This window comes from Physella acuta, unplaced genomic scaffold, assembly GCF_028476545.2.
Source record: "Physella acuta isolate Inbredline_101_S28 unplaced genomic scaffold, ASM2847654v3 ptg000583l, whole genome shotgun sequence".
Taxonomy (NCBI): domain Eukaryota; kingdom Metazoa; phylum Mollusca; class Gastropoda; family Physidae; genus Physella; species Physella acuta.
The window spans coordinates 102,734-126,936 of record NW_026732102.1 but is presented as its reverse complement, the minus strand read 5'-3'; the positions used below and the strand labels follow the sequence as shown (position 1 = coordinate 126,936).

The window sequence follows — 24,203 nt, the reverse complement described above, 5'->3', positions numbered from 1 at the left end:
TCATGCTTGCTCGAAAGAAAAGCTTCGAGTTATTGGCAGTGTGGTCATGAACTTTGAACCTATGTTACGTAGAAAACGAAGAGTAACAAATACTAAAGCAAGTAATATTTTGATGTGGTTTAACAACATAATTATTTCTGAACTTGCTGTCATATTAATCTGAAGCATCTTTAATTAATGATTAATCCTTGTAATTTTAAATGCCCGTGTGGTTTAATTTATTGTTTGAATAAAGTAGCCGTTTGGTTTGAAATGCAGCTTTACATGTGTGTCTCCTAGATGGCTTGTAAGTTTACTAATTTGGCAGGACTAGATCTAGCTGAATTTGTATCAAAATGGGTGCAAGTGATATAAAAGTACGGGGGCTTTAGAGTTTAAAAACTTGACGTAGATCAAATCCGTCATGAGTTGGGCTTTGTTTTTCTGCTAGGATTATGGTCAATGCTTATAAGAACTGTGGTTAGGGTTATGGTAGCAATACCAGAAAAACAACGAAATAGTTTGGATACTGTTGACTACAAAAGCTATTTAATCGTGTATTACACCACGCTTACACTTCCGACATGTATACTATATACAAAACAACAACAACCTCGCATTAAGTATGCAAGTTCCGTGCGGGAAAATATTTTCAAGTAACACTAACTAGTTGCGAGTTTTTATCCCCCCCCCCCCCCTAGACATGTTATAAGTGTGATGATAAAAATCTTTACACATGATCATAGGGTCCACTAAATAAGCTGTATTTGTCACACTTAAAAAATATAGGATATTAACTTGATTTTGCTCGTCCAATAATGAGTTAATTATTGTAAAATATGCGACTTTGCAAACTAGTTATTACATTTTTGCAGGTTGTGCCTGGGAAAAAATCACGGATGTAGTAGGTCTTGTAAGCCCCTAGCTTTTATATACAGCTTGTTACATTACTAGGCCTACTTTGATAAACCCGAATACAAAGTATCACATGATGAAAACTAACTTTCCAAGCACTAGTAATATGTCACTGATTAAAGAGAATAATAGCGCCGCAAAAATACGCGATTTACTTATGTCCTTCAGCTTTGACAGTGACATATTATAACACCCGCCCCCTAACTTAAGCCACACCCTCTACTCTAGTGGTGTAGTGCGAAGAACTTCATAATGCAGTTTAAAAATAGTAATTCTAAAAATCAATGGGAACAGCGCGCGCAAAAGCTTACAATACTTTTGAACACTAATTTAGCGGTGTTTAACTCAAGGTGAATTACCAACACAGCCTTTAAAATAATGTATAAAACACACATTTCATATTTTAGCTTCTTTTTGAAGCAACATTTAAATTCGAGAATTTGAATCTTGTCAATGCTTTACGTAGGAGTTGCGGTAACGGTTCGTTTCATTCAAGTTAGGTGTAATACGGCTTGTAGAATCATATGGCCAGGTAACATTTCTGAATTAAGGTAAGGTTTAAATTATACATTTAAATAAGCAACTACACAATCAGCTTAGCGTTTACTATATGTGTACATCTCATCTCATAATCAATTACTTATGTAGTTAAACATTTTTAAAAACGGCTAGGATAAATATGCATGGTAATGATTTGTAACTACGCTATTTCAATTATTAATAATTTGCAGCGATGCATTAAAACCATCTATTACAATGTTTAATGTGGAGATATACGTTTCATCGTCATCTAAAGCGCAATCAATGCTTCGGCTATCGAAACTTATTCTCTCATTGAATCGATCATACCGTAGGCATGGCTTTGATCGGGAAGGGATGGAGGCTTTTTGTGTGCGCTATTAACAGATGCTTTGTAAAAAGTATTAATTTTTATAATAAAAGTTCAAAGCCGGCTGAGTATCAGGAATTTATCGGCAATAACCACTAAAATGTAACTATAGATCTATACATAGGCGTATAAAATATATATTGCATTGACAAATCATTAGTAATTGTAGCCGCGCTAAACGTGCAAGTAGGTCCTACACCAGAGTTGCTTTCACGTATCTCTTAGGGGGGCGTGAGAGCCCCCCCCCCCCACAAAGAATGCATACCCCGCCCCTCCCCCGCACACCACCGAACGAAATAATAATTTATATACATAAAAATACTTTTATCATTGTCCTCCGCCCACCCCCCCCCCCACCCCCCCCCCCACCCCCCCCCCCCCGGAGAAAAAAGTCTGAAAGAAACACTGTCCTACACATTGAGTAGGCCTAATTCAAATTCAAGAGAAATGTAGGTTAAATTAAAAAGTTGCAGTTCGCTTTTCTTGTTGTAGCCTACATGTCAGATTGTCTTAAGGAAATCACAGCTAATATTTAGCCAGTGTCGTTAATCCTTCACATACTTTAACTTAGCGACTAACTCTGAACCCCGGCGTGGCCTTGACACTACTAACAGCGATACCGGCAAGAAAAAAAAAACCCAACAAATTGCGGCATTACCTAATCGACCGTTAACGCCGGCATTTTTTTTTTTATTTACAACTTTACTACATCGGTTCAGAAAACTCGCATGTGACATTAGTTATTTTCTTATAGAGCTCTGTGTAGCGTTAAAAATCAAAAACATAAACCTTAGTTATGAGGTTATGTATAACTTCTCTAAATATAGGACGTAACTGTTTCTATAAATATTTTCGGTAAATTAAAAATCATTTAAAAAAAAAAAAAACGATTTTTTTTTAATCAACAGGTGATTATGGGGCGCACATGAAATGTCGGGGTAGAACTAGATCTATATAATTTCAATTATAATTATATTTATATTCTTCTTTCTGTTTCGTCCGGGATGGTGGAAGTTGGGGGGAGGGGGGGGGGGGGGGATCGGTAGACTCAAAGAAACTGGTGACAATAAAAAGGTAGTTCTTCATCTCTCGGCATGTGTTCATTTTATAACATAATTTCTTAAAATATTAGATCTAAATCTAAATATAGATCTAAATTCCTTTTTTCTCAGCTTTCGTTTTTTTTTTATTTAAGGCTACTCAGAAACACACAGGTAAAAACTGGTTGCCGAGATATGGGCCAAAAACTGCATTTTTTCGAGGTTTTTTGGCTTTTCCGGGAAATCCAGGAAGGAATTCCGGGACTTTTTTTGGCCCACAATCATCCTCGGAACTTACTTAACATATTTGCTTTTGGAACTAGTCCTCGATATTACTTCGTTGAGGAGGAGATACGACTTAAAGCTGCGGACACACATCCATCCAGAAATAACGAGTTAATAATCGCAATTGTCAGTATGGAAATTGCGCTAAAAAACAACCACCAACACGTATTTGGTCAGAGTCAACAATAAAGATCGTTTCCCTCTCAGCCAGTTTCAACCAACTTAGCCAATGCCAATACAATTATTCTTTTTTGCAATTAAAATTAAATTTCTAATTGAATGAATTCTTTTTATAATCAGATAGAATCTAGATCTAGTTAGTAAGATCTACTAGATCTAGTAGTTAGAGTAGTTAATTAGCAGTTTTAGACTGTTCTCGGCCGTAGAGTCTTAGTAGACGGCTTAGATCTAGAAATCTAGATACTAGATAGATCTAGTAGATAGACTCTTAGACTTTTTAGTAGGCACTCTTAGACAAGTCTTAGACTACTCTTAGAGTTAGAGTCTTAGATTTAGGCTTGGTCTTAGAGTAGACAGTAGAGTCCAGTGTTTCTTTAAGACTTTTATTCAGACACTGTTAAAAGTATATATTTTCTCGTTCGGGGGTGTGGAAGGGGGGGGGGGGGGAGGAGGCGGTAGACTCTCTTCGGTGGGGGTGATGCCTGGAAGAAACACTGATCTAGAGATTAAGAATCTAGACTAGGCTGGAATCTAGATCTAGATAGATTATAGAGTCAAGACTAGATTCTAGACTATCTACTAACTAAGTACTAAGTAATAACTATCTAATCTAGACTAGAGTAGAGTAGAGTGTAGAGTAGGCAGTGGCGTAGCGAGGTCGGGTGTCACCCCCAGAGGCGTAGCGACCTTTCCCGGGGTCAAATTTTCTATTTGCCCCCCCCCCCCCCCTCCTCAAACTTTCGATTTGCACCCCCCCCACCTCAAGTTTTTCTCTATATATTTTGCTATTTTTTGCCTTGGTGTCAACCCCCTAAATGGTGTCACCCGGTGCGGCCCGCACCCCCCGCCCCGCCCCCCCCCCCCCTCGCTACGCCTCTGAGAGTAGGTCTAACTAATATTATCTTACTCTTAGGGGTCGTCCATAGGGAAGGAAAGGGGTCTGTAATTTTGTGACGGTGTGTGATGAGGGGGAGGGGTGGGGGTCTGATGATGGGACGTCACACTTTTGCATTATAAAACAGCATGTTAGAAAACGAATTTTAGCCGTTATTTCGCGTTTTAGAAAACTGTTTTAATAAATTGTAATAGTAATAGGAATTGATCAAAATACTCTATGTTGACGGAGTTCTGACAAGATTTTGGAAAAATATCGATGCTTTAAGAAAAATTCAACAGCGATTTTGAGGGGGGGGGGTGTAGGCTGAGGTGTGACGTCAGTACTTTCTCTACTAACTTACTCTTTTAAGACTCATAGTAGATCCTACTTAGAGATCTAATCTACATCTCAAAATATTTATTTAAATTTAAAATTATTTGACAGACGCTTTCTTACCTTTTCTGACTTCATGCTCCAACAAATCTAATCTACTAGATCTATGCTTCAAATGTTTTATCCAAAATAATTTGTTTTGATTTAGATTCAAGTTCGATAGATCTAGAATCATTCAAATACAGCAGACGCCAAAACTGAGCTATCAAAACCAAGCTATTTTATTGGATAAAGAAAAGAAACTAAAACTTATAAAACTTTTGACAAAAATGATTCCTTTTTTGAGCAATAAAAATAAGGATTGTATGCCGGAAAGGGAACCTACTGTTGGAAAACCCGATGACTATATTCCTTATCAACATTGTTATACCTTTACTCAGAAACAAAAGAGGAAGTCCTTGTTGCCTATATTATTTGCAGTTATTTTTTGCTGCTCCGTCATAATTATAATTGCATGTGTGTGCATGCTGATCTATTTTCAATTATGCATGAAAGCTTTAGAGGAAAAGCTTGAGGCGAAAGTCGAGGCTGAAGTAGAAAAGCGACTTGCAGAGGTTTTAGAAAAGAAATTTGGCAACAATGCGCCGACAAACGAACATCAGTTTGGAAAACATTCTGAAGAAAAGCAGGTAAATCTATCTCTAGCCTATAATATATTTTTATATAATTAGACTATAGGCCTATAATTTATAATATTAATATAATATAGGGCCTATAAGTAAGGCTATAATAAGTATAATTTTAAATAAGGACTATTCTAATAATTCTATAAGGCTAAAAAAAGACCTAGGCCTACATACAAAAATTAAATATTTAATAGTATTAATTTAAATTAATACAAATAATAAAAAATAATAGGGTTATCTATCGTTTAGGTACGTAAAATCGCCCGCGACTTGTAATGTGAAAAACAGGTGACTCCTTAAATTTTAATAATTATTTCACATTTTGAGGAGGATTTAGTTTTTTAAAATACAAAAATGGTTCCTTGTTTCATTTATGTAGATCTACCTGTTTTTAAACAATTGAATTAAATTTTTTCAGTAATAAATGAAGACTACCGATGTTTCCAACAGATGCAACTATGCTCATTTACTATAGCAGCCATCTTGTTTAAGTTTTATTTTTACAAAGTTATAGCGTGAGATTCAGGGGGAAGCCACTCTATTTTACAAATGGCTGCTGTTTATATAGCAAATCTTGCTCGCAGACACTGCTGTTTAAAGTTAATTTCTGGCCTAGATTGATATATTTAGCCATTGATTTAGGTTTATTATTCATTTATCTATAATATTTGAGACAAACATATCACAATAGACTTCTATTAAAGCCTTGACAATGAGGTAACGTTTTCGTACATTAATACCCGCGGGCGATTTTACGAACCCAAAATGATAGATTACCCAAATAGGCCTAATCTAAGTAAGACATAGACCTACAAGTAGATAAGTAGGCCTATGTATTTTAATTAAAATTGTTTTTTTTAGTTAGACTAATTTCATTAGTAAATACTTAAAAGCCTTTTTTTTTGTTTTAGTTGACCCTAATTATTTCTGTTTTTATTTTATTTTAGGCTTTGTTTGATGGGTCTAACTCTATGGACTTCAGGCAGATCATACGAAGTAAGAGGGAAAAGAAGGCTAAAAAATTTGGTGAATACTTGCATGCCTTGTATTGCTAACTGGCTTAAAACGCCAGAACTAGTATCTAAACTGCTCTAGTTTGTCATGGTGTGATAATTAGTGGCTCATAAAATCCATAATAATCAGATGATATGACTTTAGCCAGGAATGGTTGGTTTGGTTGAGAGGTTAAGCACATTTTGCCTACTAACCTGAAAGTCTCTAGTTTGGATCATAGACTTTCCATTGAATCTCTTTAAATCCACTCAGCACTGGTTACTACATAATATAAACCTACTTGAAAAAAATTAAAGGCTGACCAAAAAAATCCCTTTTATATGACAAAGTCAAAACAAACAAATGAACTATACCACATATATATCCCTTGTACTGTTTTTTTTACTTAGAGTTTGCTACATATATTTTAAAGTATTTGAATGGTTATTAATATTAATAAATGGTAATAGTACATTTTGAAAGTTTTTCAAACATGATAGTTTTAATTAATTCAATCAATATAACTGTTTTTACTTGTTTTTTTTTTTTCCAATCAGGATCCAAGAGAAATGTTCAAGTAAGTAGCATTTGTTTTTCAACTTGTTGCCAAAAAACAAATTTATACCAAAAACTGCATGTTGTTCATACCAGTTCAATCAATTCAATACCCCTGTTTATGTTGAATTGAGGGGTGGTAGGGGCAGTTAGCAGCCATATGCTCTATCGACAACCCCATGTGTGATTTACTACCATTGCAATAATTGTGATAATTATGATGCATAAACCTTAACATAAAATATAACACTGTTAACAGAGACCTACAGCAATGTTCATCCATATGCAAGGCAGGGATTCACAGAATATAATGGATAGTGGTAAAGGATGTTTTTAATAAATATTATTTAATAACATTAAATTGGATATTTCAGAGATTTATAAAGTTGGTCTATATACAGCTTGCTTTATTGTTTATAATGCTATAAATTAAAATTTAAATAATGTTTAGTTGAAACTTTAAAATGGAATTGATTTGTTCTTATTTAACTATGTAAAAAAAAGAGATTTTCAGTAACATTATACAAGCCCTTATTTTTCTTATACAGAATCAAATTTTATTTGGAACTATGCAGAGCATAGGTGGAGCACTGGTTTTGGTATTGTTTTGGACCCTAGGACTGGGTCAGCATCAAAGATTCGCATCAAAGAAAGAGGCGCTTATCTTGTGTATTCACAAGTCGCCGTACATGGACAACAAAGTGGAAACATTAGGTAAATTTTAGATTATTTTGTTTATTTTAGTTGTTTGTGCATATTGAAGAGTTTCTCTGTTTTACAGTCAAGCTTCCGAATAGACCTTAAAAAATTAAATCCCTTTACACTTACAATAACATTTGAAATAAGATTACCACCTAAAAATTATTTTTAAAATTTATTTTTGTGGTCAGTAGCAAGTGACTTCACGCTGAGTGTAAAGGGAAGGAAAGAGGAGTTAGATTTTAAAATTTTAGGCCTGTTTTTGATTTGATTTATGTAACAAATTTCCCAAAAAACACTGAGCGTCCACAGATTAGTGTTGTACATGAAACAAAAAATTGAAACTTTATTCTAGCCAACCAGTGGACTGTGCCCACCAAACTATCTTGAAGGAGCCAGAGAAGAGGAAAAGGGTGCTGTTAAGGAGTCTCATCACACAGTATAAGCTGTAGGTATTTTCTTTGGTGACCAGAAAGATGTGCAGCGGAAAAATGCACTACAAAAAAACTGAGCACAAAAAAGTGCACAAGTGCATTTTTGTTTTTCTAAAAATCAAGCATTTATAGACATTAACAAAGAGTGAATATATGTATATTGTAGCATAAAAACAAATTTCCACAAAATTTGACAAAATTAAAGTATATGAGTATAATTAGTTTATTTTTGTGCATTTTTCTGTTTGCGCAGTTTTCCGCTGCCCAGTTTTCTGATTGCATATTTTTCTGGGAACCATTTTCTTTACATTTTAGTTCTAGATTTTTAAACTTTCATTAATCTTTTAATTGTATATGACACTGACTTATACAAAGAACTATGTAAAATAGGGCTGTGTAGATTTACTTCCTTACAGTTACAAAGCTGTTATGAGGGGTAGCAGATTACTTCTTCTTCGTTCTTAATTATTAGTGTTGAAGGGGATCAAGATTTATCTGCCAGTGGGTTTGAACTCGAGACTTTGTTCGAATTTATCAACCAATAGCAGATTACAATACTTAACTTTTTGGAGCACAGTAAGTTATTCAATTGGTTCAGGAAAAGATGAAGTAGAGTTCATCTGTTTATTTTTTCACCTTGTCTTGTGATAGCACTTTCCCTGACTCAAATCAGTTACTCATTAGAGCTGGGTGGAGTCAGTGACTCATAGCTGGGTGGAGTCAGTGACTCATTACAGCAGTGTGGACGAAGGAATATTCAACAACCTTATCCCAAGGAAATGTAATCAAGATCTTAGTATTTGTGTACTCTAACACTGAACAATGCTATTTATTTGTTCTACATTCCAGAAGAGTTCTTGTTAAAATATTTGCTTTTATTAGACTACAACTTGATAACTAAATATTTATTCAATCAACAGTGGCGCTTCTTATGATACTAATACAATGGGGGAATCTCTGCATGCTATTGATACCAAGCTACAGATGGGAGTGTTTCACTTGAAAGAAAATGATGAACTGTTTGTAAGTTTCTCTGATCATTGCCATAGAGTTAACTATACCATGAGGCCGGAACATTCCTATTTTGGTGTGGCCAGGATAGGCTGAAACAAGTCACGCTAGGACTGAAGACAGAACCAGATAAAAACCTTTCTCAAAGATTATAATTCAAAATATTTAGATGTTATTATTAAGTCTTTAACAACATGTTTTTCATTGTTTTATTATTTAATACAAAAATGTGACAGCTCTTAACTACACCTTTGAATTTTGAGTTAAAATATGAAAGACTTCTACTTTAACCTTCTATGTTTACAAATAATTTTTTAAAAGGTATTTGTATTAAAGCAGCACTAGCTGTGTGTGCAAATAGATTGTCTTGTGGCACAGAAATGTCCCATAGTATTTGCATTTTTTGTTTTATATTAGGAAGGAAATGTTGCTGCTTAAAATAATTGTTTACATTCTCTTGAGTTTCAGGCAGTTTGGATTATGTTATTAATTCATTCTCGGTAAAACACTTTTCGTCTTTCATAAAACATTAAATTGTTACAACCACAACAAGATTTCATAATGGTTTTCTGAAATTTAATTGATCAATTATTTCTTCTATTAATTTTAAAATGTTTGTACCATATTGTGTATAATGTAAATAGTTATTTTTCTTTAAGTCTAGAAGTATTTTATTACAATCTTCTGTCACATACAACAGGTGGCATATCCTTTTTGTATTGATTGATAAGGATTGTAGCTAGAGTGTGATTTTTATACCTGCAGCAAAATATTTTATTTTAGATATTGCTTTATTGTCGTTAATTGGCTGTAACCTAATTAACTGATGTAATTTTATACCAATTGGTTATAATGTAATTGTAATTTCAATTATCATTCCTTTTACAAAATGACCACATTAAAATATATTTTTTTAAACAAGGCGGTTTTCATATTGTTTTTCTGTTTAAATTACAGCCAATTATGGTTAATTTTAAATTAATGTAACCAAAAAGTTATATACATTATGAATATTTTTAAAAATATAATTACTACTTCAATATTTGCCAAATAATTTTTTAGATCATTTTTGTAATAATTATCTTTTGCAATTAACAGTAACATAGAAGTGATCAGTTTTGGTAATGGTATTAGGTACAACACATCAATAAATTGATGTTTCAAATAAAAAACAAACAAGTACACTATATTTTTGTACTATAATAACTAGGTTTGCGCATGCATGCCTACAAGTTCAAGATTTCATGTGGTTTCAAAATTTGTACTATCTACCACTGGAAAGAATGTTGGTATTGATAAAAGGTTGTTGGTTGTTTCTAAAACGGGATGCTGTGGTCTAGCCGTAGAATGCATTCTTGCGTACCCAATGTCAGGCAGACATTACCAAACGAGCTTTGGTTTTTCCTCGACTGAAAAGACCCCATATCCAAATCACACAGTGCAATGCAGTCTGGGAGAAAGAAATAGCCCTGTGGAAATCCTTGCATCTAGAGCCTTCAACTTGAGTACAAGAAATGCTAAATTCTTCATTTTATTTCATCAGTTTGACTAAATGACACTGAGTGTTTGGGTTTGCTGTAAGAGGGCTTCATCTGTTCACACCATTATCAACCATTGTGGGCTTACCACTACCAATACCACCTCTTATAGCTTAACACTTGGTCCCACTACCAATATCCCTTCCTATAAGTTAACACTTAGTCACAGACAGTGCAATATACTTAACAGGATACTAATTTCTTCCTATTCTAGACTTTATTCAAACCATTACTAACAACAGTCTAGTCTTCAAGTGGACTAGTCATTGACAGGACACTGATTTCTTCACACATCAACAGCAGATACCGGACTCACTTATTTGATACCTAGCTCCCAACTCACTAGCTTTCATTTGATGGCAACAACGTTCTTTCTGCCTTCTGTGTCACTATCTCTCTATATAACATCTTCATTCATTCAACCAATCTTCGCTCTCACCAATCAATACTTACAGAACTTGTAACACAACAGACACATTATCTAGTTAAACAGGTACCTGCTAACAAGTCCAGGTAACTTGCAGTCAATGTTCCCTCTAAGAAGGAAAAGCTAATATGCAAAATGTATTTTTTATGCGCGGTGTTGTAAAAGTCTTATACAAGGATAAATTTATTTTACAAAATCACTGCCCCGCAGCTCAAAACTGCGCAGCTTAGAGAGAACATTGCTTGCAGTGGCTGCAGGCGTAGGTATTCTTGTATATCTGGTGTATTTTATACAGCCTATTAGTTGGTTACAGTCAACCACTTCATTCTTACACACAACTGATCTCTAATTTACCCTAGACTCCATCAAAATCTACGATGAATTATCATTCATACCTCTTTTATACTCACATTCAATAAAGGGAGAAATAATACAACAATTCATGGCTAAACTCCACTTACAAATGCACTATCCCAGTTGTTCTTAACTATGTCTAACCCAGCCCTAAAATTATAAGTAACAAGCATCAAACAAATGTACAATTAATTTTAGTGAAATACCAAGGGACACAATCTGCATACATAGTAAAATTTTAAATTTTGATAAATATACAATTAAATTTAGTAAAAAACCAAGGGAGTACATCATCTTACATTTCTGGTAAAAACTCATTTTAGTATAAAATAAATGTACAAAATTCAGCAAACACACTCTGTGAACTAGAGCTAGTATACAATTAAATTCATCATAGTGGGTCCAACTAATGAACAATTTTCATTAGGCCCAAATGTACAATTAATTGTAGTATAACACATACAACAAATTAATTTGAGCAAACATCAAGTGAATCTGTGTACATAACTAGTATAAAATTAATCTTAGTATAGGACAATTCTTATTTAAGCACAGCACTATGTTGATGTACTATGCATATGCCGATAATTACTTTTAGCTCTAATGAGCAAGTGATTGCAGAACCAAAATATATTTACACCTGCCTTTGGCTGTTTATAAAAGCACAAGCAGTTTCAAATCCTGCCTTACCACTCTCTGATTGTAGCAGTTCAGGGACCAGAGTGTCGGCATGGTAACCACCATAACCAAAATGTAAGGTCACACTAACTCCTGCATCTTTCAACCTACGAGCATACATTAATGCGTCGTCACGTAGTACATCAAACTCACAAACATGGATGTAAGCGAGAGGTAACCCAGACAGGTCTGGCGCCATCAGGGGAGAGAAGAGAGGATTAACAATGATTGGTTCAACTTTGGCTGCAACTTGGGGGTCATATGGTTCTGTGACAACAGGGGCTGTCTTGTTTGGTGTTCTGAACTCTTTGGGCAGTAAGTTAACATTGACGTACTCTGAATATTTTGATTTCCTAAACTCAGGGGAAATGTGTCTGTTTTCTGAGAATATTTTGGCATAGTAGTCTGTTTTATGTTCATCTGTGGATAGATAATTTAAATATCAACATGGATAACAAGTCAGGTAACTTAAGTTTCTGTGTGGGATTCCACAGATGAGTTGGGTGATAAATCTGATGATTCCATTATGGTGATGGGACAAACCAGTACAACCATCAGATAAAAATGAAGTGGTTATTTCAGATTTAATGGTCAAATGTCCAGATGTTGTTTATCTGTCAGGGTCGCTTATGCCTAAGAAAGAATTGCACTATCAACACTATGTCCATTCAACTTTACTTTCCACAATTTTACCCATGTACCAATCAGAGCCTGGCTAGTAAATGTGAACTTAATGACTTGACTAGGGGACAGCGTGGCCTGGTGGTAGAGTGCTAGACTGCTAACCTGAAAGTCTTGAGTTTGAATCCGGTTTCAAAACAATAGAACGTCCCTGAGTCCACCCAGCTCTGATGGGTACCAAATTGTAAATTAGGGAAACTAAAGGCAGCTGGGCATAGTGCTGACGACATTATCCCTTCATTTGCTGAGGTCACAGACACAGGTGAACTCTACTTCACTTGCCCTATGAACCATCAAGTTCAAAAAGGGAACTTAACTTAGGACTTGACTACATTGTCAAATCTTAAGTTTTGAGCCTGTATGTAAATCAAAACTACAATTTGTTGGAATAACAATCTTCTTTCTCTTAGCGGACGCCCTGCAAAACCAACATCAAGATTTTTCAATTTGCTTTTTATAAATTTTAAAATATCTACTATTTTTTTTTTACATAACTATGCTGTCCAGACTTTCAAATTACAGTGTTATAACCTCTTAAACAGTACATTTATCAAGAACTAAAATATTTTCTTATAACCCTAGAGCCTTAATGCAGTAAAGTAAGTTCTTCAAAAGGCGATGGAGTGATCTAGCGGTAGAGAGCTGGACTGCTAACCCGTAAGTCTCGAGTTCGAATCTGGGTTCAAGTCAGTAGACTGTTCCTGAGTCCACCCAACTCTGATGAGTACCTAACTCACGTTAGGGAAAGTAAAGACGGCTGGGCATAGTGCTATCTCTTCATATGCTGAGGTCATAGAAACAAGTGAACTCTACTTCACTTGCCCTCAGGTTTGAATAGGGAACTTTTCTAAGTTCTTAAAAATAATTGTAAAAATGTATATTACCTAGACCAAAATACAGGGATCGAAATGAAGCCGAGAGCTTAGCTGTGAGACAGGGCATGGTGTTTTGATAATCCACATAGGACGGCAGCCTAAAGTCAAAGCCTTGCAATGATGGGTAGGAGAGGACCTGAAACTTTAACAAGGGAAGATCCGGCCTTGTTTTTGTAAGTATAAGGGCCACAACTGCTGCAGCATTACCACCTGCACTCTCACCTGCAACATTTCTTAACACTTTATTTAAAATTACATACAAATATATTATATAAAGGTCTATTATTATATATATTAAATATGCAATATATAAGATTATAAATAGCTATAAAAAATATTAGATTTTTAAAAACTTGACACTATTAGATTAACGCAAATATATACAGTAGAATACAGTAGAATTTTGGCTAATAAACCAATAATTGTCCTTATAAAATAATTGAGACAGTCATACACTAACAACAGGGGTCGGCGTGGTCGATTCGGTAAAGCTCATGGTTGCTAAACCGAAAAGTCTCGAGGTTCAAACCCTCGGGCAGATGAGTCTCGTTAGCTGGGGACAGCCACTCTTCTAGGAGAGACAACTCCAAAATTAAACAACTGCTGCCTTGTAGTTTGTTCTTGGTTGGACAAAGGCTATGGAAGCAAATCCAAAAAGAAAAGCAGGCTGAAATCGGAGTCAATGGCCTCAATGGCGCATAATCATTTGAAACGTAACGCTTAATTGTGTTGGAGGCGTGGTCGAGTCGGCAAAAAGCTCATGGTTGATAAATTCGAACAGTCTCGAATTCAAACCTCGATCCGCTTCAACACTAATAATTAAGAACGAAGAAAAAGAAGAATACACTAACAACATTGAATAAAATATTCTTTAATGCTCTATCCAGGGATGTAACATTGTTTTCTGATTAGGGGGAGTATGGAGTTGCTTATATAAATAAAAATGCCCGAAATCCTTCTCGGTTATGATAAACATCCAGTTTCAATAGCTTAAATAATTTAAGTAAAACAACCTAATCTTTGACAAAACTGACACTGTCCTATATCAATAGTACTTGCCACTTCCTTTGTTAGACTAGCTAGACCTCCGTTCTCATTGAAAAACATTATTTTCATTGGGCCTTTGAATTAAAATCCAATGGTTACCTGCAACACCGATACTGTTAACATCAATGCCGTATTCATCTCCCTTCTGTAGAATGTATCTTGTGACGTCTAGGCAGTCTTGGATGGGAATAGGAAAGGGGAACTGAGGTGCTCTTCTGTAGCTGTGTTTAAAATTTAACATACGTGTATTTTTAAAAAACAAATATTAAAGAATTTTTGTAACAAAAACAGTAAAAATAAAAACCAAATTTTTGAAGCAATCACTTACTTCAGTAAATAAGTGGGGAATCAGTAAATATATCATTAAAAATTTAATAAAATATTTTTAAAACCATGCCCACATAAAAGTGAAAAGGCCTATATAACGGCATTTTGACAAAAAGAACTAATAACTTAATCATTTCGGTGTAGGTGTCTTTGGGAAAAAGATTCAGTCTAAGTAAGCTATATCTAACGACAATCTAACTTTGAGTTAAAACAATTAAAGTTTTAGCCTTTAGTAAACAAGGCTAAAGTATATTATAACAATATTGCATAAAATGTGTCACATTTTAACCACTGAGAAGAATAGCTTAAAAGGTAGCATAGAGAAGAATAATAGAATAAATGGGAAACAAAAACAAATAGCAATAAAATAAATAGCAAATTATCTTGCACTTACTCAACGTTAATGACAGTCATATTCGTTGCTTTAGCATAGTTGTAAGCTTTTGTGTCCATTTCATCTAAACAAATAAACAGACATTATAATTATCTTGAATGATGAAATCAAATCACAGGTATATATTGTAAACATAATATTGTAATTAATAATAATAAAAACAAATAATTTTGAATAATTTTTACAACTTACTGACTTATCAATGAACATTTAATACTTGTAATGTTTTTACATGATTACTTTAATATTAAAATATGAGAAATGAAAGATGAGCTAACTTTTTACCAGCAGTTCCTAGCACCCATCCACCACCATGGAAGTAAATCAATGCAGGTGAATATAGTTCTCTTGTTGGTGGTCTGTAAATAATGACGGGAACATCAGCTATTTTATCTCTCGTCACCTATGAAAAGGAAATTAGTTTTAAATAAATATTGAAGGACCAAATGGTTAATAAAAATATTTTACTTTTGGCTTTACTCCACTCAATTTTATCCTTAGAGTCGAAAATCGACAATAAATAGTGTTTGAAATCTTCAGTTCATGTAAACAGTGAAATCTTCAGAATATAGCTTAAAGCAATCATGTGCATATCAAGTAACTCAATGGTATAGTGGAGTGTGGTTTACCATTTTTTAAAATGGGGTAAGGTAGTATAGGGCAATTTTTTATCACAATTCCCAAGATATTCTTTATTCTGTGTTGTTTTTTTTTTGTTTTTTTTGTGTGCCAGATTTTGGCAATTTAAAAGCTTGGACGAATAAGTTAATGTTTTGGCTTGCAAACCTTTTAACAGTTTAAAATTTTACCATATTATCTTCTAATGAAAATGTATTTTAAAAGTATTCTTATGGTTGATACAATTTAATAATTAATTTATTTATAAATTCAGACAGTTTTTGTAGCATCAAGGTGTACCATGGCATATGAGAAAAATAGTTTCTGTAAATCTATGTTTATCCTGTGCAGGATGGTCTATGAAAATGTTCTTTATAAAACAATATATGGGAAAGAGGGGGGGGGCATTTTCAAATTATAAAGTATTACACCAAATAAGAATAAAACCTACTTTTATATCTCCATACTTAGAAGAAGGAGGGTCTCCAACTAAAGTTCTCTCACGCTGAAGCACTCTAATATTGTTGTATACACTGCCATAGCCTAAGTACTCTCTGACTTGCATCTGTAAATACAAGTTGTGTAGACAAAGGTAATTTTTAAATGCTTTCTTAATTCTCATTTCAACATAACACGAAATCATGTACGCCCTATATGTGTTTAAACACAAAGTCTACATATTAACAATAATATCTGATGCAATATCCTATTAACAAGAGCAAAGTTTCTTTTGGACATTTCTTTCCAGGTGAGGCAGTGTTGTCGCACCCCCATTACCCCCAATCCAAATAAATCTCCAACTCTACTACTGAGGCAGTAAATTAAGGACATTGTGTAGGCAAAAATATAATTTTCTTGCTGACTTGTATATAATCTATATATATATAATACTCTTCTTGGAGACGCTAGAAAACACCAAGCTGTAAGCGCGCTCCCTACCACCCCCACCCCTACATGGTCTGGTGAGCTGTGGTTCACGCTAAATGTTTACAAGCATAGAGCCGGGTTTAGTGACGGCTATTGGGGGTAGATAATTTAGTTTGAAACGATTTTAAACTTAGGGGAGGTAACTAAGAGGAGCTTACTTTTACAGGGGGTGTGGGGTAGGGGTTGGGGAAAGGAGGGGGGTTATCGTCCTTAACGAGCTACTGATAGTGTTTTAAAGCAAATATTTTCAGTGGCAGCATTGGTACTGTCGAATTAACAAATTATGAATTACTGAAAAGTAGAAAATAAAACAACTAAATAGCGGTGTATGATACGCCGCGGGTCAGCTCGTCCATTATAATACAAATACCTGAAAGAAAATCAGATGGCTAACACTAACTGTTTTAAAATTATAAGGTCCTTAAAACTAATAAAAATCCAAAATAAAATAAAAAACTTGAATGAATAGTTACAAACCCACCACAATATGGAATATTTTGAAACATCCCATAAATATCTGTGTTTTGACAGGATCTTTAACTCCTGCAGGTAGTGGAGTGTAACCTATGATTGCCAATGCCACAACTGATGTGGTAAGTAGAGTAATAATTATCTTTAGCCACATGTTGCACTTGTGAAGAAGGTCAGTCACCTAAAAGGAAAAACATAGTAGATTATAGTTCATGTTAGATCTTAACAATGAACACCAACATGCCAAAAGTAAAACACAGACACTCTAAAAGTAAAACACAGACACTCCATAAGTAAAACACAGACACACCAAAAGTAAAACACAGACACACCATAAGTAAAACACAGACACACCATAAGTAAAACAGACACACCAGCAGTAAAACACAGACACACCATAGGTAAAACAGACACACCAACAGTAAAACACAGACACACCATAAGTAAAACAGACACACCAACAGTAAAACACAGACACACCAACAGTAAAACAGACACACCAACAGTAAAACACAGACACACCATAAGTAAAACAGACACACCAACAGTAAAACACAGACACACCATAAGTAAAACAGACACACCAACAGTAAAACACAGACACACCATAAGTAAAACACAGAGACACCATATGTAAAACAGAAACACCATAGTAAAACACAGACACACCATAAGTAAAACACAGACACATCATAAGAAAAACACAGACTCACCAAAAGTAAAACAAAGACACAAAGTAAAACAGACACATCATAAGTAAAACACAGACACACCATAAGTAAAACAGACACACCAAAAGTAAAACACAGACACACCATAAGTAAAACAGACACACCAACAGTAAAACAAAAGACACACAGTAAACATTCAAGATATATTTAGAATTTTAAAAATCGGTGTCTTGAACTGTAACACAATTTACTAGGTCTGCTTGTTGTAGACATTTAAACATGTATCACCAGAATAAATATAGACATGTCAGCCATTTTATTTTAATATATTTTAATTTTGATTACTTCTTATTCTCTGCTAATGTTATGAGAAGGAGCAATACTGACATATAATAAAAACAAAATTTTAGTGCTAATGTCTGTAACATATTGGGATTTGTGAGGTCAGGGGAACTCACTCTTCTTGTATTAGTTATATTTATAATGTTGTTATTGAGTGATGTCCCTTGTATTTATCTATCATTGTTCCTCTTCCGGTTAACAAATAAAGAGGATAAATAATCCTCTAGAAAGAGCACCTAATTATTCAAAAAGAGGTTTGCTAGAGCATATTGGCTAAGTATTTCTAGAATAATGGCGCTGTATGGCCAAATAAAAGAATTTGATTCGAATGATGAAACCATTCATGATTATCTAGATAGGTTAAGCTTTTACCTTGAAGTTAACGACGTGATGATAGAAGCCAAAAAGAGAGCTGTTTTGTTAACAGTCATAGGGCCTCAACAATTTAGGCTACTAAAGGACTTATGCGCACCAGCTAGTCTAACTACCAAGAGCTTTAACGAACTGAGCAAATTGCTAACAGACCACCATGCGCCCACACCATCAAAGTTTCTATGTAGAGCTAGATTTGACGGTAGGACTCGTCAACCAAACGAGTCAATATCAGAATATGTTGCTGCTTTACGTCATCTAAGTAGATTCTGTGAATTCGGAGACACGCTGTCTGACAGACTATGTGAAAAGTTTGTGACAGGTGTAAACAGCCCTGATATTCAAAGAAAGTTGCTGCTCGAGTCAGATCTAACATTAGAAAAAGCAATACAACTAGCAACTTCATTCCAGCAGTCATCCGAGGCGGTGAGATCTCTAGCACCTTCAGAGATCCATGCAGTAAACAGCAGGTTAGTCAACAAACACCAACCCCATCAGAGCATTTCAACTTATGCTAAACAGCCTGCACGTTTAAAGCCTAGATCTAAATCTAGTAATAATTATCAAAAATGTCATCGATGCAAAGGTCCCCATGCATCTCATCGATGCAAGTTCAAGTCAGCAACTTGTTATAAGTGCAGTAGGCAAGGTCACATTGCCAAGGCCTGCTTTGCAAAGTCTTCGTCTGTTGCTAAATCTAGCCAGTCAAGACAGTACCGCAACCAAAGGCAGCACTATGTTAACTCTCACCAAGACTACCTAACCCAACCAATGAACCACTCTACCTGTGAAAATGCTCAGACTGATTCGCAACCGGATTTCACCCTGTTCTCTGTGAAATCAATACGTCATGCTCCCATCAATGTGCTAGTTAATATTAATGGTAAGAGCATCAGCTTCCAACTTGACACTGGAGCATCTCTAACAGTCATAACAAAGAAAGATTTTGACGCTGTCACAGGAGGATCAGTGCCTCTACAACCATGTCACAAGTGTCTAACAACATACACTGGTGACAATGTTCTGGTAATAGGAGAGTGTATGGTTCATGTAAGTTATAATGGTCAAAGTGTTAAACTTCCTCTTCTTGTGGTTGAAGGAAATGGACCACCATTACTAGGTAGGAACTGGTTAAGTGATCTTAAGTTAAATTGGGAGAGTATATGTTCATGGATCAATGCAAAAGAATCTAGTCTTACTTCACTAGATAAAGTAATATCTGAAAATGAAAGTGTTTTTGGTAATCCTGGATTACTAAATGATAGAACAGTGAAGTTAAGCATTAAAGACACAAATCCAAGATACTGCAAAGCTAGAGTTCCACCTTATGCAATGAGGAATAAAATTGAAAATGAGCTAAGTAGATTGGAATCTAATGGCATCATAAAGAAGGTAGACTATTCCGATTGGGCAACGCCCATTGTGCCAGTGTTAAAGAAGGATGGTTCTATAAGAATTTGTGGAGACTATAAAACTACACTGAATAAGCAAATAGAGCTAAATAGGTACCCTATTCCTAACATTGAGGAAATTTCTTTGAATTTGGCAGGAGGAGACAAATTCACTGAATTAGACTTTAGTCATGCTTACACTCAACTAGAACTGCATCCAGATTCAAAAGTCTATACGACAATAAACACACATAAAGGACTCTACCAATATGAAAGACTATGTTTTGGTATATCATCCAGCCCTGGTATTTTCCAGGCTGTCATGGACAGTATTTTTAAGGATATTCCAAATGTTTGTGTTTACTTTGACAATGTGTACATAACTGGTAAGAATGACACTGAACATCTTAAAACACTTGATAAAGTATTGAAAGTAGTTGGTGAAAAAGGTTTAAAGATAAACAAAGATAAATGTCAATTCATGCTGACAGAAATTAGTTTTCTTGGTTATATATTAAGCAAGCAAGGCATCAGACCTCAACCTGAGAAAACAAAAGCCATTAAAGAAGCACCCAAACCTGAAAATACCCAACAACTAAGAGCTTTTTTGGGCTTGATAAATTACTATGCAAAGTTCATAGGGAATCTGTCTGGTAAACTATCACCACTGTACAAGCTGAAAAAATGCAACTTGGCACTGGGGTAAACAACAAGATACTGCTTTTAATACAGCAAAAGAAGCTTTGTCTTCTGACACCTTACTAACTCACTATGACCCAGGGAAAAGACTTATATTAACATGTGATGCTTCTCCAGATGGTGTAGGAGCAGTCTTGTCCCACATGGATGAAAAAGGTGACAGACCCATTGCTTTTGCTAGTAGATCTTTGAACCAGGCTGAGAAAAATTATTCTCAGTTAGATAGGGAAGGCTTAGGCATCATTTTTGGTGTTAAGAAATTTCATAAGTTTCTGTTTGGTAGGAAGTTCACCATCTTTACAGATCATAAACCATTGCTAGGTTTATTTGGAGAAAACAAAACCCTACCTGAGCATGCCTCACCAAGAATTCAAAGATGGGCTATCACACTAACTGCATACAATTATGAATTGAAATACAAACCTGGATCTGAGAATAGTGCAGATAGTCTTAGTAGATTACCTTTAAAAAACCAAAGCCTTAGCTATGTACCAGAAGATGTATTTGTTCTCTTCACTATCATGGATAACTCCAATATAAATGTGAATGATGAGTGCTTAATAAAAGTATATGAGTACTGTAAGAATGGTTGGCCTGAAGAGTCTATGAATGATGACTTAAGGCCATATTAAATAAGAAATAAAAACCTTTGTGAAGATAATATAAAAGATGGAGAAGATGCAGTCCATTATCAGTCAGAGTTGCCTAAACAAAGTATTTGTAACTTAATAAATGATTATGGTGATATGACAATTTCAAATGCTTTTAAAGAAAATACATTAGTAAGAAGGAATGTGATCATCAAACAACTTTGCTAACATCATTAGCACTTACAGAAACTAAAAGAAACTAAAAGGGTAACATCAAAAGAAAAAAAAAAAGATTTTTGCCATTTAATACACCCACTTCAAATACTGGATCACAGTTGCAAAGTGATATGGTCCAGGATATTACTTTTAAATAGTATTTTTGGTTACTAAAAAGCACTATCAGATTACCTGAGAAAATTGATCAATCAAAGAAATCTATGTCAGTCAAGGATCTGAATAACAGCATAATACTTCCAGATGCCAATTCAAAAATAGTTCCATTAAATCATGACAAAACATGTATTGAAAGAGAATTTGGTGTTAATGAGAATGTGTATCTAAGAAACTATGGGAGAAAGGAAAAATGGATACCAGGTCAAATTGTTCAATGTACAGGACCTGTGTCTTATAAAGTAAAAACAAATGATGGACTTATTGTCCGTAGACATGCAGACCAGTTAAAAATAACTTGTGCAGATAATAAGTGTGAATCTATCAATCCCACCAAATCTGATCAGTTCACACCAACTCAGTTTGTTCCACAACCAAGTTCTGTTGATATGAGTGAACCAAGTAGTCTGGAGTCAGAAAATGTAAATTCTGGAATTAATGATTTAAATCCTAGACCTCCTGAGATAGAGAATCCATATGGTCAGAATCTTGAGTCACCAAATCAAAAGCCACTGAGAAGGTCAAACAGGACAATCAAAGTCCCAGATAAGTTAGACCTATGATTTTAAAGGTCAAAAGGACTTTGACATCATTGTTTTGTATCTTGATTATGTTGTAGCATATTGTGCATTGTTTGTAAGGATGTAATCTACCATAGAGTTCATGTTACAATATAATTTCTCATTGGTGATTTTAGGATACTGTAAATTGTTCTATTGAGAGATGTGTTGTGTTTACTAAGGGTAAAGGGATGTAACATATTGGGATTTGTGAGGTCAGGGGAACTCACTCTTCTTGTATTAGTTATATTTATAATGTTGTTATTGAGTGATGTCCCTTGTATTTATCTATCATTGTTCCTCTTCCGGTTAACAAATAAAGATGGCTACATGCTGATGGCTTCTGTCTCCGTTGTGTAATTCCTAATCTATTATAATGTCAAACTCCCTTCTTTCTTCAATTCCCCTCTCCCCCCCTTCCATTACCAACCATTGGCGTAGGCCTACCTATGTTATTTACTGTTATTTACCCCCACCTCCTCCCACCCACCCACCCCCTCCCACCCCCCCTCCCACCACACCCCCCCCCCCCCCACCACACCCCCCCCCCCCCCAACAAAAAAACACCAACAATTTTACCGGTTCCCTTGCTAAAGCCTTGCTATAAGCTACCACAGTACCAAACCAATTTCGCCATCGATTATTGACTTTTTTTTTATAATTTGCCAAACGCCCCCATGAATAAGGCTATTTACTATTTATATTCATAATGCATTCAATGGTTTGGTGAAATAATATTAGAATATGATGGTCCCACCCGGTATTCAACATAATCTTTCTAGTTTTTACTATGAAATTCAGTGGCTTACACACGTCTACCTGACGATAAACAACTAGATCTAGAATCTAGATCTAGGGCCTTTAACTTTTTAATCCTTAAAGTTAAAGACAGGGCCTTTAATATTAATAAGTATTAAGTTAGAGTCGAATCTGTGTTAGGCCTATGATATAATTATTAATTAACGTTGACTTACGTAGCTACTACTACTAGATCTAGATATACCAAATTATAAAAATTATAATACTTATAATAGATCTTGTTTTTTCTTTCTAGATTTAGATAATTCAGCTAACAGTAACAGTAACTCGTGCTTTGTCAGTTGGCTTCAGTGAAAGGTCTGTAGGCTCGCACATAGATGAATGCACTGTGGCTTGACGAATGCAGATCTTACACACAGTGTGTGACACAGTCGATGTTGATTTACACGTTGACCTAATGAGGTGTGGTGTCACTAATCCTACTAGACTGGTTCTAGATCTACTACATAATATAGGCCCTAGTTTCAGTGATAAACGAAAATGCTTTGTCACGTGACATACGACAGGTTAATTGTTGACATTAGGGAGATGGTGGGTTATTTATAGTAAAGTTATAGCTACTGACCTGGTTTGCTAGCCTAAACTCATTTTAATGGGTCACTTTTCAAGATATTTTATCTTTTCAAGCCATTGCATAATCATGGGGCTATGCCAATCCATTTTAGTATAGCCCTCAATTTTTTAATTTGCATTCAATAGGCCTATCTGTAAATAGGCTTCCATTAATAATATATGCTGTATATAAGCTATATACTTTATATTATTTTTATAAAGGCCTATAAATTATAAAATGGCCTACATCCTCTTGTAGGTTTAAGCTGGAGACATTGATGAGACAACTATACAATATACATAGGCCTTGCAAACCACACAAAAAATTACTTTGTAAAGAAATTAACGCCTACTAATTGGGCAGCCAACTACAATTTTTGTTTTTAGGATTAGCCTTGAATGTTAAAGAAACCAGTTATTTTGCTTTGGATAACATTTTTATGGGGAGGAGGTGACACCAAAACAAAAAATTTTATTGATAAAACATTATATCAAGTAGAATAAAATATCTGTAAAAAGGGGGTGCAAAAAATTGAAAATGCAATATGTGTCGAGGGTTGTTGGGTGTGTGTGACATGAGTTTCTGCATCGTGACCTCTGAACT

At 34.9% G+C, this 24,203-nt stretch overlaps 2 protein-coding genes across 5 annotated transcripts; one reads left to right on the top strand and one right to left on the bottom strand.

Moving 5' to 3' along the window:
• The first annotated feature begins 1,178 nt into the window (after positions 1–1,178).
• On the top strand, positions 1,179–9,797 carry LOC131947117 (uncharacterized). Of its 4 annotated transcripts, none has more exons than XM_059308223.1 (8): positions 1,179–1,368; positions 4,707–5,187; positions 6,132–6,210; positions 6,735–6,754; positions 6,992–7,052; positions 7,281–7,446; positions 7,787–7,879; positions 8,786–9,797. In XM_059308223.1, the coding sequence occupies exons 2-8, from the start codon at positions 4,828–4,830 to the stop codon at positions 8,970–8,972; spliced, it is 966 nt and encodes a 321-aa protein (XP_059164206.1). In that variant the 5' UTR covers positions 1,179–1,368; positions 4,707–4,827; the 3' UTR covers positions 8,973–9,797. The 4 variants fall into 4 exon arrangements, with proteins under 4 accessions (XP_059164206.1, XP_059164205.1, XP_059164203.1 ...); XM_059308222.1 differs by having other exon boundaries at positions 1,179–1,426; XM_059308220.1 differs by having other exon boundaries at positions 1,179–1,445; positions 6,132–6,180.
• Positions 9,798–10,620: 823 nt separating this feature from the next.
• Positions 10,621–23,521, bottom strand: LOC131947131 (arylacetamide deacetylase). The gene is made up of 8 exons (XM_059308240.1): positions 23,254–23,521; positions 17,224–17,394; positions 16,267–16,380; positions 15,483–15,600; positions 15,198–15,261; positions 14,576–14,697; positions 13,439–13,651; positions 10,621–12,293 (listed from the first exon to the last, which is right to left on the bottom strand). Exons 2-8 carry the CDS (start codon positions 17,365–17,367, stop codon positions 11,830–11,832), a joined length of 1,239 nt encoding a protein of 412 aa, XP_059164223.1. The 5' UTR covers positions 17,368–17,394; positions 23,254–23,521; the 3' UTR covers positions 10,621–11,829.
• Positions 23,522–24,203: the final 682 nt, after the last annotated feature.

Coding starts and splice junctions, on each gene's coding strand:
- LOC131947117 (XM_059308219.1), top strand. CDS start 1,348: ATGCTTTACGTAGGAGTTGCGGTAACGGTTCGTTTCATTCAAGTTAGG. Junction 6,755..6,991: donor GATCCAAGAGAAATGTTCAA/GTAAGTAGCATT, acceptor CACTGTTAACAG/AGACCTACAGCAATGTTCAT. Junction 7,447..7,786: donor CAACAAAGTGGAAACATTAG/GTAAATTTTAGA, acceptor ACTTTATTCTAG/CCAACCAGTGGACTGTGCCC.
- LOC131947131 (XM_059308240.1), bottom strand. CDS start 17,367: ATGTGGCTAAAGATAATTATTACTCTACTTACCACATCAGTTGTGGCA. Junction 15,262..15,482: donor ATGGGTGCTAGGAACTGCTG/GTAAAAAGTTAG, acceptor TTATTTGTTTAG/ATGAAATGGACACAAAAGCT. Junction 12,294..13,438: donor ATCCCTGTATTTTGGTCTAG/GTAATATACATT, acceptor ATCTATCCACAG/ATGAACATAAAACAGACTAC.